At 34.5% G+C, this 13,613-nt stretch overlaps 1 protein-coding gene across 4 annotated transcripts; it reads left to right on the plus strand.

The window, feature by feature from the left end:
- The first annotated feature begins 756 nt into the window (after nt 1-756).
- Nucleotides 757-12,735, plus strand: ncln (nicalin). 4 transcript variants are annotated; one of them, XM_058760012.1, is made up of 15 exons: nt 757-1,106; nt 2,649-2,839; nt 2,924-3,068; nt 4,213-4,307; nt 4,776-4,856; nt 5,779-5,882; nt 5,967-6,055; nt 7,113-7,252; nt 7,349-7,524; nt 7,682-7,769; nt 10,408-10,446; nt 10,677-10,837; nt 10,922-10,975; nt 11,261-11,339; nt 11,879-12,735. In XM_058760012.1, exons 1-15 carry the CDS (start codon nt 944-946, stop codon nt 11,939-11,941), a joined length of 1,668 nt encoding a protein of 555 aa, XP_058615995.1. In that variant the 5' UTR covers nt 757-943; the 3' UTR covers nt 11,942-12,735. The 4 variants fall into 4 exon arrangements, with proteins under 4 accessions (XP_058615995.1, XP_058615993.1, XP_058615994.1 ...); XM_058760010.1 differs by having other exon boundaries at nt 761-1,106; nt 7,349-7,569; XM_058760011.1 differs by having other exon boundaries at nt 761-1,106; nt 10,674-10,837.
- Nucleotides 12,736-13,613: the final 878 nt, after the last annotated feature.

Here is a 13,613-nt window from a genome sequence, read left to right on the forward strand (position 1 = left end):
ATTTAATGTAACTTTTACATAGGCCTATAAATTAATTTTAATTTAAACATTATTAAATTATTATTATATTTCAGGGAAATATTGTTTTGCATATAACCAAGAAATAATATTGTTTAGAAATTTAATTATTTATTTTAATTTAGGCATCATTATTATTATTATTACATTTCAGGGAGAATTTAACCAAGAAATAATATTGTTTAATCATTTAATGTAATATTTAATTATTTATTTTAAGTTCGGCAATATTATTATTATTATTATTGTTGTTGTTGTTGTTGTTATCAGGGAGCATATTTTGTATATAACCAGTAAAACACTAGTTTGATATATTTTGTAGATTCAATTTGGTTTTCTAGTTTTTTAGTAGTTGAAAAATAAATTATAGTAAACATGTTTTATGACACATTAATTATTCTGACCGGTAAGTAAAAATGTTTATTTTTAGAAACATTTAATTATTTAATTTAAATATGGCAGAGATACATTAATTTATTAATAATGCTTTAAATTATTCTTTATATGAAGAATAGCACTGTACTCCCCACATATAACAGTTTCTATGTGTTTTGCAAAATAAATAAATAGGCAAAATAAATCTGACTAGAGAAAACGGTCAGATAAGGCAGTCCCTGATTTTTCCTGAAGGACCCCAAACATCACCAACAAGAGGCGCGTGGACAAGATTTCATCAATTAAAATGATTTTCTAAAACCCCAAAACCTTAGTTAGATATATTAAACCAAACATGTCACAAAAAAGCTAAACGTACATCGATTAAACGGTAGTCTCTTAACAATACAGGCAGGCGTGTAGGTGTCCGTTGACTTCGCCTGTCTGAAACTCTCCCCGCGGCTGCTGACAGCTCGAGCGCTCGCCGTCAGTCATTCATTCCGTGTTTTCTCGGTTTCTCTGCGTCGGGATCCAGCGCTCCGGCTCCAGTATGTTCGAGGAGGCCAGCGAGGTGTTGGAGAACATGCTGAAGTGGTCTTTCCCGCTGAGTCTGGTACTGTTTCTGGTCCTGGTGTGTCCGCTGCGCGCGGAAGCGGCGCACGAGTTCAGCGTCTACCGCATGCAGCAGTACGACCTGCAGGGACAAACCTACGGTAAAACACACCTTACACCGCCGAGATACGCTTCAAACCAGCATACAATGCTTTAATAACAACTCTGTCGTTCTGTTTGGGACGTGCCATGGCGTAGTGGTTCGTGAGTCAATGCTTGCGGGGGTTTAAACCTACAGCCTTTCAGTTACACCCCAGACTGTAGCTGTTACCATGGTATTACTGTGAGTGAAGGGTTCAAACCTCGCAAAGGTTCATAGGTTCAAACCCATCAAGCGTTGACAAGTGGACTGTGCTTTTTACATGTTAACGTTACTTCAGGAAAATACCGTGGTATTACTGTAGTACGCGTCCAAAAAACACTGGCACCTTAATTTACTAATGACTCACTCCTTTGAGAGCTGTTTGAGGATTAACGCAAACCTCACTGTGAAGAAGTAATATTTAAGTATTATTTAAACTCTATGTTTTTTTGTTTGTTTGATATTTTGAGTTGTATATGTCGGTTTTTAATACATTCTATTATTCAATACATATATTTGAAATAAATATATTAATATACATTATTATTATATTTATTTATCATTATGTATTTATTACATTTTAAAGTATTTTGTCTAATTGTATTATCGTTAGTCTTTTTCATTCATATTATATTTTATATTTATTATATTATTCTAAATATTTCAGTTTTTTAATTTTTTTTATATATTTCTGGTTAGTAATTTTAGTATCTAAACTTTAGTAAACTTGTGTATTTATTTTTTATTTCAGATTAGTATCAGTTAACAGAAAAAATGTTTTTGTTGTATTTAACAATAATAATCCTGCACGGTACATCGAGGTATTATATAAAATACTATGTTATTATCATAGTATATGTCCAACAAAACATTGGTGTCTTAACTTACAAATTAGTGACTCATTTCAGAGCTGTTGAGGGATAAAAAAACATATTCATCATATTAAAAATCATATCTCAAACTGAAATTGAGTTATTTTAGTATTATTTATATATATATATATATATATATACTCACAGAGACACTGTTGTAGTTTTTTTTTTTTATTCATATTTTGATTTCATTGTTTGAATTTTCAGTTTTCATTTCAATTTAGTCATATTTTATTATTTAGTTTTTTTTTCGGTTTTAGTTTTTATTTATAGCTTATAAATAATATAAGTTATTATTATTTCAGTTAGTTGCCAAGGCATTTTTCATTTAGTTTAAGTTTTTTCATTTAATATTTATATTTTATTTCAGCTTTATTTCAGTTAACAAAAAAAAAAGATGTTTTTGATAGTCTGTTAGTAGTGATTTTAGTAATAATAATGTTTTTACAAATTCAAGATGTGCCAGCTCTGTTTATCAAACATCTCTTCATAAAAAGTCTCTTGAACTTTGAAAGTGACTCAAAACTGGTTTTACAGGTTTTTAAGCACTTTTCAGAGATATATTGTTGAAAAGACTGGAGAAAAACAAACCATTTATGTCTATGATCATAATGCAATATTATATCAGTTGGGTTTTTCGATGGAAAATAATACATGGCCCATGCATTAATAATCAAATTCATTCTCAGGTTCCCGTAACGCCATTCTGAACACGGAGGCTCGTACGGTGGAGGCCGAGGTGCTCAGCCGTCGATGTGTGATGATGCGGCTCGCCGATTTCTCTTACGAGAAATATCAGAAAGCGCTGCGACAGTCGGCGGGGGCCGTGGTCATCATACTGCCCCAGAACATGTCCACTATGCCGCAGGACATAGTGCAGGTAACGCTGGCGCCCGCTGGAGAGGTGTGTGGGACGTTCAGCTCGCCGGAGGCTGACTGTGGTGTGTTTTGGTGTCTTCTGTAGCAGTTCATGGAGCTGGAGCCGGAGCTGCTGGCCACGGAGACCATCGTGCCCGTGTACTTCGCTCTGGAGGACGAGGAGCTGCTGTCCATCTACACGCAAACACAGATCTCCTCTTCCTCACAGGGGTCTTCATCAGCTGCTGAAGGTACTTCACACGGCAGCCTGGACAATACGAGTTTCTGTGAGCTTGTGGGAGTGTGCAGAGGGAATACAGGTTATATTAAATAGTTAGTTTATATATATATATATGTAGTGTATATTATTTACATTAAAATATTTAAATTAGTTTATATGATATTTTAATATAGTTTGTATACTTTATTAAAATCCATGATAAATTTTTTATTTTTATTTTATATCAATATTATTATTATTTATATCAATATTATTATTATGATTTTATATAATAAAACATTTATATATACTGTATATTAAAATATATTTTGAGTTGTATATAAATACAAATGCTTTATTTACGTATTTATATACTTAAATGTAACTTATTTTTACATGTATTTTATAGCACGTATATAAAAATTATAATTTATAATTAAATGCATGTACATATATGAATAATTGTATATACACTTTATTAATATATTTCATATTAATATATCGATTAAGTTATTTAATATTTATATAATATTACATTTTTATACAGTATATAAAATTATAAATATTAATAAAGCATATTTACATGTACAAATCTAGTTTACTAATATATAAATATATAGTTTATTATATTAATGTAGCTTATTATATATATAGTTACATAGTTAATTATGTTAATGTATGCATTGCATATAAATATATATTCTTAATTTTGTTATAATATTTGTATGCATATTAATTTCAAATACTGTTAATAAATACATTTTATATTTATATATGCAGATATATATTTAGGTGTTATGTGTGTAAGTGTTTTCTATTTCCATGCATATTAATGTGATGTAATGTTTATGTGTATTTTATATATTTATAGAAGCTTTATCTACTTAATGCAATGTATATTTAAGTTTTATAATTTTATACAGTATATGTACTAATATATAGTATTAATGTATACATATAAATATCCAGAATTTTTATATTTTATACACATTAAGTTAATATATTGTTTATATATTTTATATAACAGGTATATTTCTAGATTTTATAAGCACTTTTTTTAATAAATGTTTTTTTTATGTGTATGCATGTTAATGTGTGTTTAGTTTTTATTGTATATTAACTTATTTATAATAAGCTGAAGTACATTAACCTGGGCATTGTCTGTTTTCATCCAGTGCTGCTGCACACAGCGACAGCTAACGGTTTTCAGATGGTGACCAGTGGAGCTCAGAGTAAAGCTGTCAGCGATTGGGCAATTACTAGTCTAGAGGTGAGTATAACTGACTCCAGAACAGACTTGTTTACCCATAAACGAAGCTTCTGTCATCACATACTCGCCCTCATGTCGTTCCAAACCCACATGTCTTCCTTTGTTCTCTGGACCAAAAATGAAGATCACGTTCATGCTGCTCTCTATCATCCAATGAAAGTCAACTGTGATCAGAAGCTGTCGAACTCCAGAAAGCACCATAAAAGTAGTTCATCCACTTGTGTTGGATGTTCTAGGCTCATGTTTTAGGCTCAGAGGACATTAATCTGAGAAGGTCAATCAGTTAACGCTCAATACAATAACAGTTGAGTTGAACGTGACGGTCAGGTGTTTATAAGCTCTTCAGCTGCACAGCATTTGACTCTTAAAGCGTGAAATGTCACAGAAATGTCAATCAAGATTGCTTTCACGCTAACTGGTTGCCCTTTTCGTCCCGCTTATGATGTAATCTCTGAATCGTGTTGTCAGGGTCGTCTCACAGGTGCGGGAGGAGAAGATCTGCCCACTATCGTGCTGGTGGCTCACTACGACTCTTTCGGAGTTGCTCCGGTAAGGACATCATGCTGCTTTCATTCTTTATGTGCATCACGATTATTTTGGTCAATATTGCAATGATTATGAGTGGGCCATATGACCAAAACTTTACATGAGTGATTTATTTAATGATAGTGATACTTATCAAATATATATTTCCTGTAAATAAGGTTTCTCAATGTCACGGAGTATTGTGTAACTATTTGTAACAAACAAACAAAAAGTCCTCAAAATTATTGAAAATAATTAAGCTGTTAGTACTAAAAAAAATCAAAGGACAAATACAATAGAATAAAAAACAAACTGTGCTTTAAGGTTGGTTTTTTTATGCAAGCCTGCTACAGAAATGAATAATCAAATGTAAAATAAAACAGCATAGTCATCACTGTAAGAATTAAACTTTCTTTCTTTATTAAAGTTACAGAAGTCTTTCAGTCAAGAGCAGTGTGTGATTTTGAATTAGTCTTTTGTTGTTTGATTAATATTAAGCACACAGTCGGCAGCAGGAATACTGTCACTTTAAAAGCCACACAAATCCAATTTACTGTTACAAATGTACTTTCGCTCTCAACTCTTTACGTTCACTTATTACATGACGGACGAAGGTTTACATGAATAATCACTAAGCGCCACATTTTGACCATTTAGGCTCATACCTTAGCTAAAAGATGACTTTCAAGTTCTCCTTCGCGCTTTTAAAAACATGAATAAATAAAATATACTTAAATAAATCAAGCATGTCCCATTTTGCAAAAGTCACGTTACATGATTTTACTGATTTGCACATGAAATTGGGCTTTATGGAGGAACGAAAGCGTACTGCTGGAAAGGGGTGCAATAATCGTTTTATCTCGCTTATTGTATTTTCATAATCGTGTTTTTCGATAAATTGCACAACCCTAATTTGTTGCGATATTCAATGCATGTTTTGTTTCAGTGGCTGTCGTACGGCGCGGACTCGAACGGCAGCGGCGTCGCCATATTGCTGGAGCTCGCGCGACTGTTTTCCAGACTCTACTCTTACAAACGCACTCATGCAGGGTAACACTGATGATTTATTTTGTAAAACAGACTTTTGAAACTGATTTCTGTCTGCGCGCTTTATAAAAATATATTTTTTTGTAGATACAACCTGCTGTTTTTCTTGTCGGGAGGCGGGAAGTTTAACTATCAAGGCACGAAACGTTGGCTGGAGGACAACCTGGATCACACAGGTACGAATATTGCTTTACAACTTAGCTGGGCTCAACGGTTTAAGTATTTCACTTACATTTGTGACTGAAAATAGATGTTTATGAACGTGCAGAGCAAATATAGTTTATATGGAGTACAATTTCAAAATAAGAGTCTGAGTGTATTTTGGCCTTGTTTATAATTAAAAGTCTCGTATTATACACATATTTTCTGGGGGTTTTTTTGGTATTTCAATTAAACAATCTACAGTCACATGTATTTTTGGCTTGTTTATGATTAAAAGTCCTGTATAATGCAATGTTTTTTTATTCTGGTTATTATTGGTATTTTTGCCAATTTTGGCGGGTGCTTGTACGGTCTCAAAATGCTTGCCACGGATGCGAAAAATGCAGAAAACCCAATCCGATTTTTTTTTTTCTTTTTTACGACAGAAGAAAGATAACGTGATTCACACGAGGTCGTATTTATTTTTTAATGTGGGAAAATTTTGGACATAAGTTACGGACTCGGTGTGCAAGGACCTGTATTATTGATATTTTGGTTAAACAAACTGTTGATTTGTCGGTAGTAGAACATATACATTTCAAAATAACAGTGTATTTCTGGCTTGTTTATAATTAAAAGTCCTGCATTATGCAAAATATTTTTTTTTCTCTAGTATATATACAATCCCAAAATTATTAAATTAGCACAGTTTGAAGCAGAAATATCTAAAAGCCTAGTGTACTTTTTGCATTTAAACAAATTAGATCATTTTACTTGTAAATGTCTCCTCACATCCGTTTATTAAGGAAAAACTAATTTTGATACATTTTCATTGTGTTCCTAAATTTTAAAAATATTTGAGTGTTTTTCTTAAATACTTTTGATATTTCACAGTTAAATTTTCCAAAACTTTAATACTTTTACTTGGTACCAATTATATTGATAATAATAATAATAAGCAGCAAATTCGAAGCTGTTAAAAAGCATTTTATCAGGAGAAAAAAAATCTTCTACAATAGAAAAAAGTGAGAATGAACTCCTGCTAAGAAGTCTTTTAAAACGGTATGGATTGACCTCGCCCTTGTCTTTCAGATTCCAGTCTGCTCCAGGACAACGTGGCGTTTGTTTTATGTCTGGACACTCTGGGTAACGGCGACAACCTTCACCTCCACGTGTCCAAACCACCGAAAGAGGGAAGTCCACAGCACGCCCTGCTCAAAGAACTAGAGATGGTAAGATGATCTGCTCCTCATCTAGAAATAAATGCAACCTTCACTCCTCGTGACGTCAAACCCCATTGGCCAGTCATCGTTGTCTCCTGTTTTTAGGTTGCGGCCCATCAGCACCCCGACCTGAAGTTCTCAATGGTCCACAAGAAGATCAACCTGGCCGACGACACTCTGGCGTGGGAGCACGAGCGCGGCATCCGCCGCCTGCCTGCCTTCACCCTGTCCCACCTGGAGAGCCACCGCAGCCCCGCGCGCCACTCCATCATGGACATGCGGTCAGTGTCGTCCTCTCTGGAGGGCGCGGGAGAGGCCACCGCTGGGTGGGTGATGATTGGTGCTCTCTCTCTGTCGCCCTGACGACTAGTTCCCTCCCTCGCTGTCCATTGGTTGGTTTAGTTGATGTCGTTTTTCTGTTGATTCCATCTCTGGCAGGCCTCATGTGGATCTGACGAAGCTCAGTCGCAACACTAAAGTCATCGCCGAAGCGCTGACGAGAGTCATATACAACCTGACGGAGAAGGTAATGTTCCATTATCTACATTAGTTTTTGTTTCTCAGCAGATATTGATATGTACGCGAGTGAAATTGATGGAAATATGTAGTACATAATACATCCATTAAGTAGGGCTGCACGGTTTGAAATCTACTTGATCCAATGCTGCATGAAAAAAAAAAAAAAAATCTGCTTGCATTTTGCTTTTTTTAAACTTTTTTTTCTTCTGTGATATAGATTGCAATTTTAAAGTACTGTGATGGAATATATTTGTAATGTATGAGTGTTATTTTAGTATCATTGAGATTATGTATCTATATGTGTGTGTGTGTGTGTGTGTATATATATATATATATATAACACACACACAGCGGGGCAAAAAAGTATTTAGTCAGCCACCAACTGTGCAAGTTCTCCCACTTAAAAAGATGAGAGAGGCCTGTAATTTTCATCATAGGTATACCTCAACTATGAGAGACAAAATGAGAAAAAAAAAAAAATCAAGAATATCACATTGTAGGATTTTTAAAGAATTTATTTGCAAATTATGGTGGAAAATAAGTATTTGGTCAATAACAAAATTTCATCTCAATACTTTGTTATATACCCTTTGTTGGCAATGACAGAGGTCAAACGTTTTCTGTAAGTCTTCACAAGGTTTTCACACACTGTTGCTGGTATTTTGGCCCATTCCTCCATGCAGATCTCCTCTAGAGCAGTAATGTTTTGGGGCTGTCGCTACAACACGGACTTTCAACTCCTTCCAAAGATTTTCGATGGGGTTGAGATCTGGAGACTGGCTAGGCCACTCCAGGACCTTGAAATGCTTCTTCTGAAGCCACTCCTTCGTTGCCAGGCGGTGTGTTTGGGATCATTGTCATGCTGAAAGACCCAGCCACGTTTCATCTTCAATGCCCTTGCTGATGGAAGGAGGTTTTCACTCAAAATCTCACGATACATGGCCCCATTCATTCTTTCGTTTACGGATCAGTCGTCCTGGTCCCTTTGCAGAAAAACAGCCCCAAAGCATGATGTTTCCACCCCATGCTTCACAGTAGGTATGGTGTTCTTTGGATGCAACTCAGCATTCTTTCTCCTCCAAACACGACAAGTTGAGTTTTTACCAAAAGTTCTATTTTGGTTTCATCTGACCATATGACATTCTCCCAATCCTCTTCTGGATCATCCAAATGCTCTCTAGCAAACTTCAGACGGGCCGGACATGTACTGGCTTAAGCAGGGGACACGTCTGGCACTGCAGGATTTGAGTCCCTGGCGCAGTGTGTTTCTGATGGTAGCCTTTGTTACTTTGGTCCCAGCTCTCTGCAGGTCATTCACTAGGTCCCCGTGTGGTTCTGGGATTTTGCTCACAGTTCTTGTGATGATTTTGACCCCACGGGTGAGATCTTGCATGGAGCCCCAGATCGAGGAGATTATCAGTGGTCTTGTATGTCTTCCATTTTCTAATAATTGTTGATTTCTTCACACCAAGCTGCTTACCTATTGCAGATTCAGTCTCCCCAGCCTGGTGCAGGTCTACAATTTTGTTTCTGGTGTCCTTTGACAGCTCTTTGGTCTTAGCCATGGTGGAGTTTGGAGTTGGACTGTTTGAGGTTGTGGACAGGTGTCTTTTATACTGATAACGAGTTCAAACAGATGCCATTAATACAGGTAACGAGTGGAGGACAGAGGAGCCTCTTAAAGAAGAAGTTACAGGTCTGTGAGAGCCAGAAATCTTGCTTGTTTGTAGGTGACCAAATAATACAAAACTACAATGTGATTTTCTGGATTTTTTTTCTCATTTTGTCTCTCATAGTTGAGGTATACCTATGATGAAAATTACAGGCCTCTCTCATCTTTTTAAGTGGGAGAACTTGCACAATTGGTGGCTGACTAAATACTTTTTGCCCCACTGTGTGTGTATATGTGTGTGTGTGTATATATATATATATATATATATATATATATATATATATATATATATATATATACACACAATTTTTAGTTAGGTTTTTTCTGATTAAATTGTGATTTTAAAATGTGTTTTTTTTAACAGTGTCAGGTTTGCTGCTTTTATTATTATTACTATTATTATTATTATTACTGAATTCAATGATGAACAGCCTTTAACTAAAAAACTGAGTGTTTACTGTTGTCTTTTTGCATTATTGATGCACTATTTTCCTATTTAATACTGTAAAGCTGCTTTGACAATCTGTATTGTTAAAAGCGCTATATAAATAAAGGTGACTTGATTACTCTTAACTAACAATATTAAACAGAATTACTATAGTCATATTTGACTTAAACAAATTGAGTTAAGGAAAATATTTATTTTACAGTATAGATGTAACATGCAGTACATGATTTAATTAAATCAGTGTTTTTGCGATTTAATGTTTAATAATAGCCTTAAAACGTATTGTGTTTGTGATTTTAAAAAAAACAAAACAAATGTGACTGTAAAAATTAAGAAGAAAATGAATACAAACTGTAAAAGACAATCTGAAACACGTAGAGCATGTATTTAGTTATATTTGATAATCACACTAAACCACATCATGATTTTGGTTTTATTTTGATTAATCTTCCAGTTTTACCATTGGCCATCACAGAGCTCAAAGTGTGTCTTTTAATGATGTAATGGTTGTCTTATGTCACGCAGGGCGTCAGCGGAGACCTGGAGATCTTCACTGAACAGATGGTGAGTATGAGAGAAAAATCCATCAAAAATACCATGTTTACAACATTTCAACCTTCAGAGTTGCATTGAACAGCCCTTGTTTCTGAAACCTAGTGAGCTGCAGTGTTTTCAGGCATTATATGTGCGCATTTCCCAGCATTCACCGTTCACTGCAGACTCGTCTCTGTAAAGCTGACGTGTTGAGTCTGGTGTGTTGTTATTTAAGTGTGGTTCTGCGTTGCCATCAGCAGGTGCAGGAGGATCAGCTGGCGTCGCTGGTGGACTGGCTGACGGCCCAACCGCGAGCCGCCCAGCTGGTAGACAAAGACAGCAGCATCGTTAACACGCTGGAGTATCACCTGAACCGCTATCTGAAGGACGTCAAGAGACACCTGGTCAGAGCCGATAAGAGGTGAATCAACACAGCAGAGTTTCAGTGTTGAGTAGATATGAATATTCAGAGCTTAACAGTTGTTTGTTTATGTTTTTTTGACAGGGACCCTGAATTTGTTTTTTATGATCAACTGAAGCAGACCATGAATGCTTATAGGTGAGATATTCAATCATGTTTAAATTGGTGCATAATATAAATCTCTAGCATACTATTCCAGCTACTAAAGTTCATCCTGGATTATTTTAAACATCGAGTTATATTGTTTCGTATTTCATACTTAAACCCAGGTTATCAGTGAATTTAACCCAGATTTCAAGGTTGAACGGTACACTTGTAAATCATAAATTTTCATGTTTATGCAGGTAATAATATTAATATTTGACCCCTGTTTAACTTCCACAAGCGAGTTTGAATAATTATGTTGTATTTGAAACGAACCAGGGTAAAACCAGCAATCTTTGACCTGCTGCTAGCCGTCTGTATCGCATCTTATCTTGGAGTGCTGTATTTGGCTGTACAGGTAAAGACAAATATTTTCCCTACTCTCTTTACTATAATAGAATATATTTGTAATATCTGTGTTGTTTTAATATCAATTTATTGTTTTAGTACATCGAGTTAAACTAAAAGAAACATTTCCTTGGCAGATAGCTGAAATAAAATATAGATTCTTTTAATATACATTTCATATTTTAGATTATAAATATATTTAATTATATTTGTATTTTTGGTTTCAGTTATGTATTCAAGGAATAGGTTTTTAATGTTTCATATTTGATATTATAAATATATTATTAAATTATATTTTATTTTGCGTGTTAATTTTATTTATTTTAAGGAATGCTTTTTTATATTTATGAGATTTATTTTGTTGTAAATATATATTTATAATATCAAATATAATGTAATTTTTTTTCAGTTGAAGTTTCTTATTTGAAGGATTTTTAGTCAACTGTAATAACCCTGTAAAAATAAATAAATATTTATGTAATTACTGTATTATTAGAAAATATTAAAGTTAAATCTTGTTTGTAAAAGGTCATTCTTGTTTTCCTGCAGAATTTTGGATTTCTGTATGGTTTCCTGCGTAGAGTCACGGCTCCTCGGGTCAAACAGCACTAACATGCAACCGTCTCTTCACAATACGAGGGGCCGCCGGGGTCTCACAGCAGAGCCAAGAGTGTGTTTGCTTTCTTTATTTCACTAGTTTGTTTGATTGATTTAGTTTTCTGAGAATGAACGTTGATTTCCATGCCAAGAGTTTCATCCACTACATCTCCACTAGCCTTTCAAGTCTTCCTTGTCTCAGCGTTGCCTCAAGTCCTGCGTCCTTAAAAATACAATCCGTAATTGCTCAAACAGAGTTGATTTCAATTTAAATCGCAAACAAATCTGTTCCCATGTAATGTCGTCATGAAATGTGCCCTTCTTGCATCAATTACGGACTGTACTTCTAAGCAGTGTTTCCTGAAAACCTTTCCTCGTGTGGTTATTCTTCACTGGCAGCTACTATAAAGTGGGCCAAAATCGTTGCTGGTTGAGTTGAAGTCTGTCAACGCTCCTCAATCTTCGTCACGCGCTCACACGAGTCTCAACTCAAACTGCTGATTCTCTTCGGAGCGAGTATTATATATAAATATATAGATTGTGATGTTTGGAAACCTGGCATTTCATGTTTTGCAAATTGTTTTATCCTTAAGTTTTTCGTCAAAAGATAAATATTAATTATTCCATGATTCTTTAGACATTTTATAACTCCCATTTCTTTCTTCAATCCCAATTCCACGTGTGGTTTTGACATTCACTTCTACTTTCGCCATTTATTGGCAAGTAGTGTGGTACAAATTTGCTGTTATTTATAGAAGCTGATATGCTTCGACATGCACTGATTAAATTTCTTTTTTTTTTTTTTCAAACTCAATTTAACTTTGCAAATCAGAGGTACATGAACTTGATTCTTAAGGGCGAAGAAGAAAAATAAAGGTTTTTGTTGAATTAAGAATATACTGCAGTTGCCTTCTTTGAACAGTTTTTATTAAATGGGGAAAAAAAACATGACAACACAGTTGCTTTCAATTCACTAATTCAACTGGAATTATTAAAATTGTTCCATTACAAATGAGATAATACCTGTCACTCCTAGTGGTCAGATCAAAATCAAGGAAAAGAGTGAATAAATGGTCCAAGAAAAATCTTTAAACAAATCTAATAACTTATTTCTCCATGTTAAATTAATCTACATAATTTAAATATTTTATACAGGAAAAAAAAAAAAAACAGTAGTAAGAAATTAGTGCAATTTTAATGAAATAACATTTTATAACCCAGACATAGCAAAATACCCCAGGCAAAAACACATCAAACTTAACTTAATGTTGTTTTTTGATTACTTTTACCAGGGGTTTGATATGTATTTTTGGCACTTTTCTAGAAAATGAACACATTTTGATTATATTCTCAATGTGATAAAATTATTTCCACTATGAATAACAAACAATCCACAACTTACAGAAAACCAATGGAGTGTATGGTGGCGTTTAACTGTTATTGCTAGTTGGTAACCTGAATTTTGACTCCAAACAAACACTGGAAAAGTTTCACAGAATGAGGGTTACCATCTAGCCACAGCTATATTTAACGGCAATGTTTTTGTCCAGTGATTTGATAGCGACGGGTAAAAATAACTACAGACCAGAAACTGACTAAACTCCTTCGACAGTACCATAGTACACAGCTGCTGTATAAATAATGGACGTGTACATAGAAAAGAAAAGAAAAAACAGCAGCAGCAATT

The sequence above is a fragment of the Onychostoma macrolepis genome, chromosome 22, assembly GCF_012432095.1.
Source record: "Onychostoma macrolepis isolate SWU-2019 chromosome 22, ASM1243209v1, whole genome shotgun sequence".
NCBI lineage: Eukaryota > Metazoa > Chordata > Actinopteri > Cypriniformes > Cyprinidae > Onychostoma > Onychostoma macrolepis.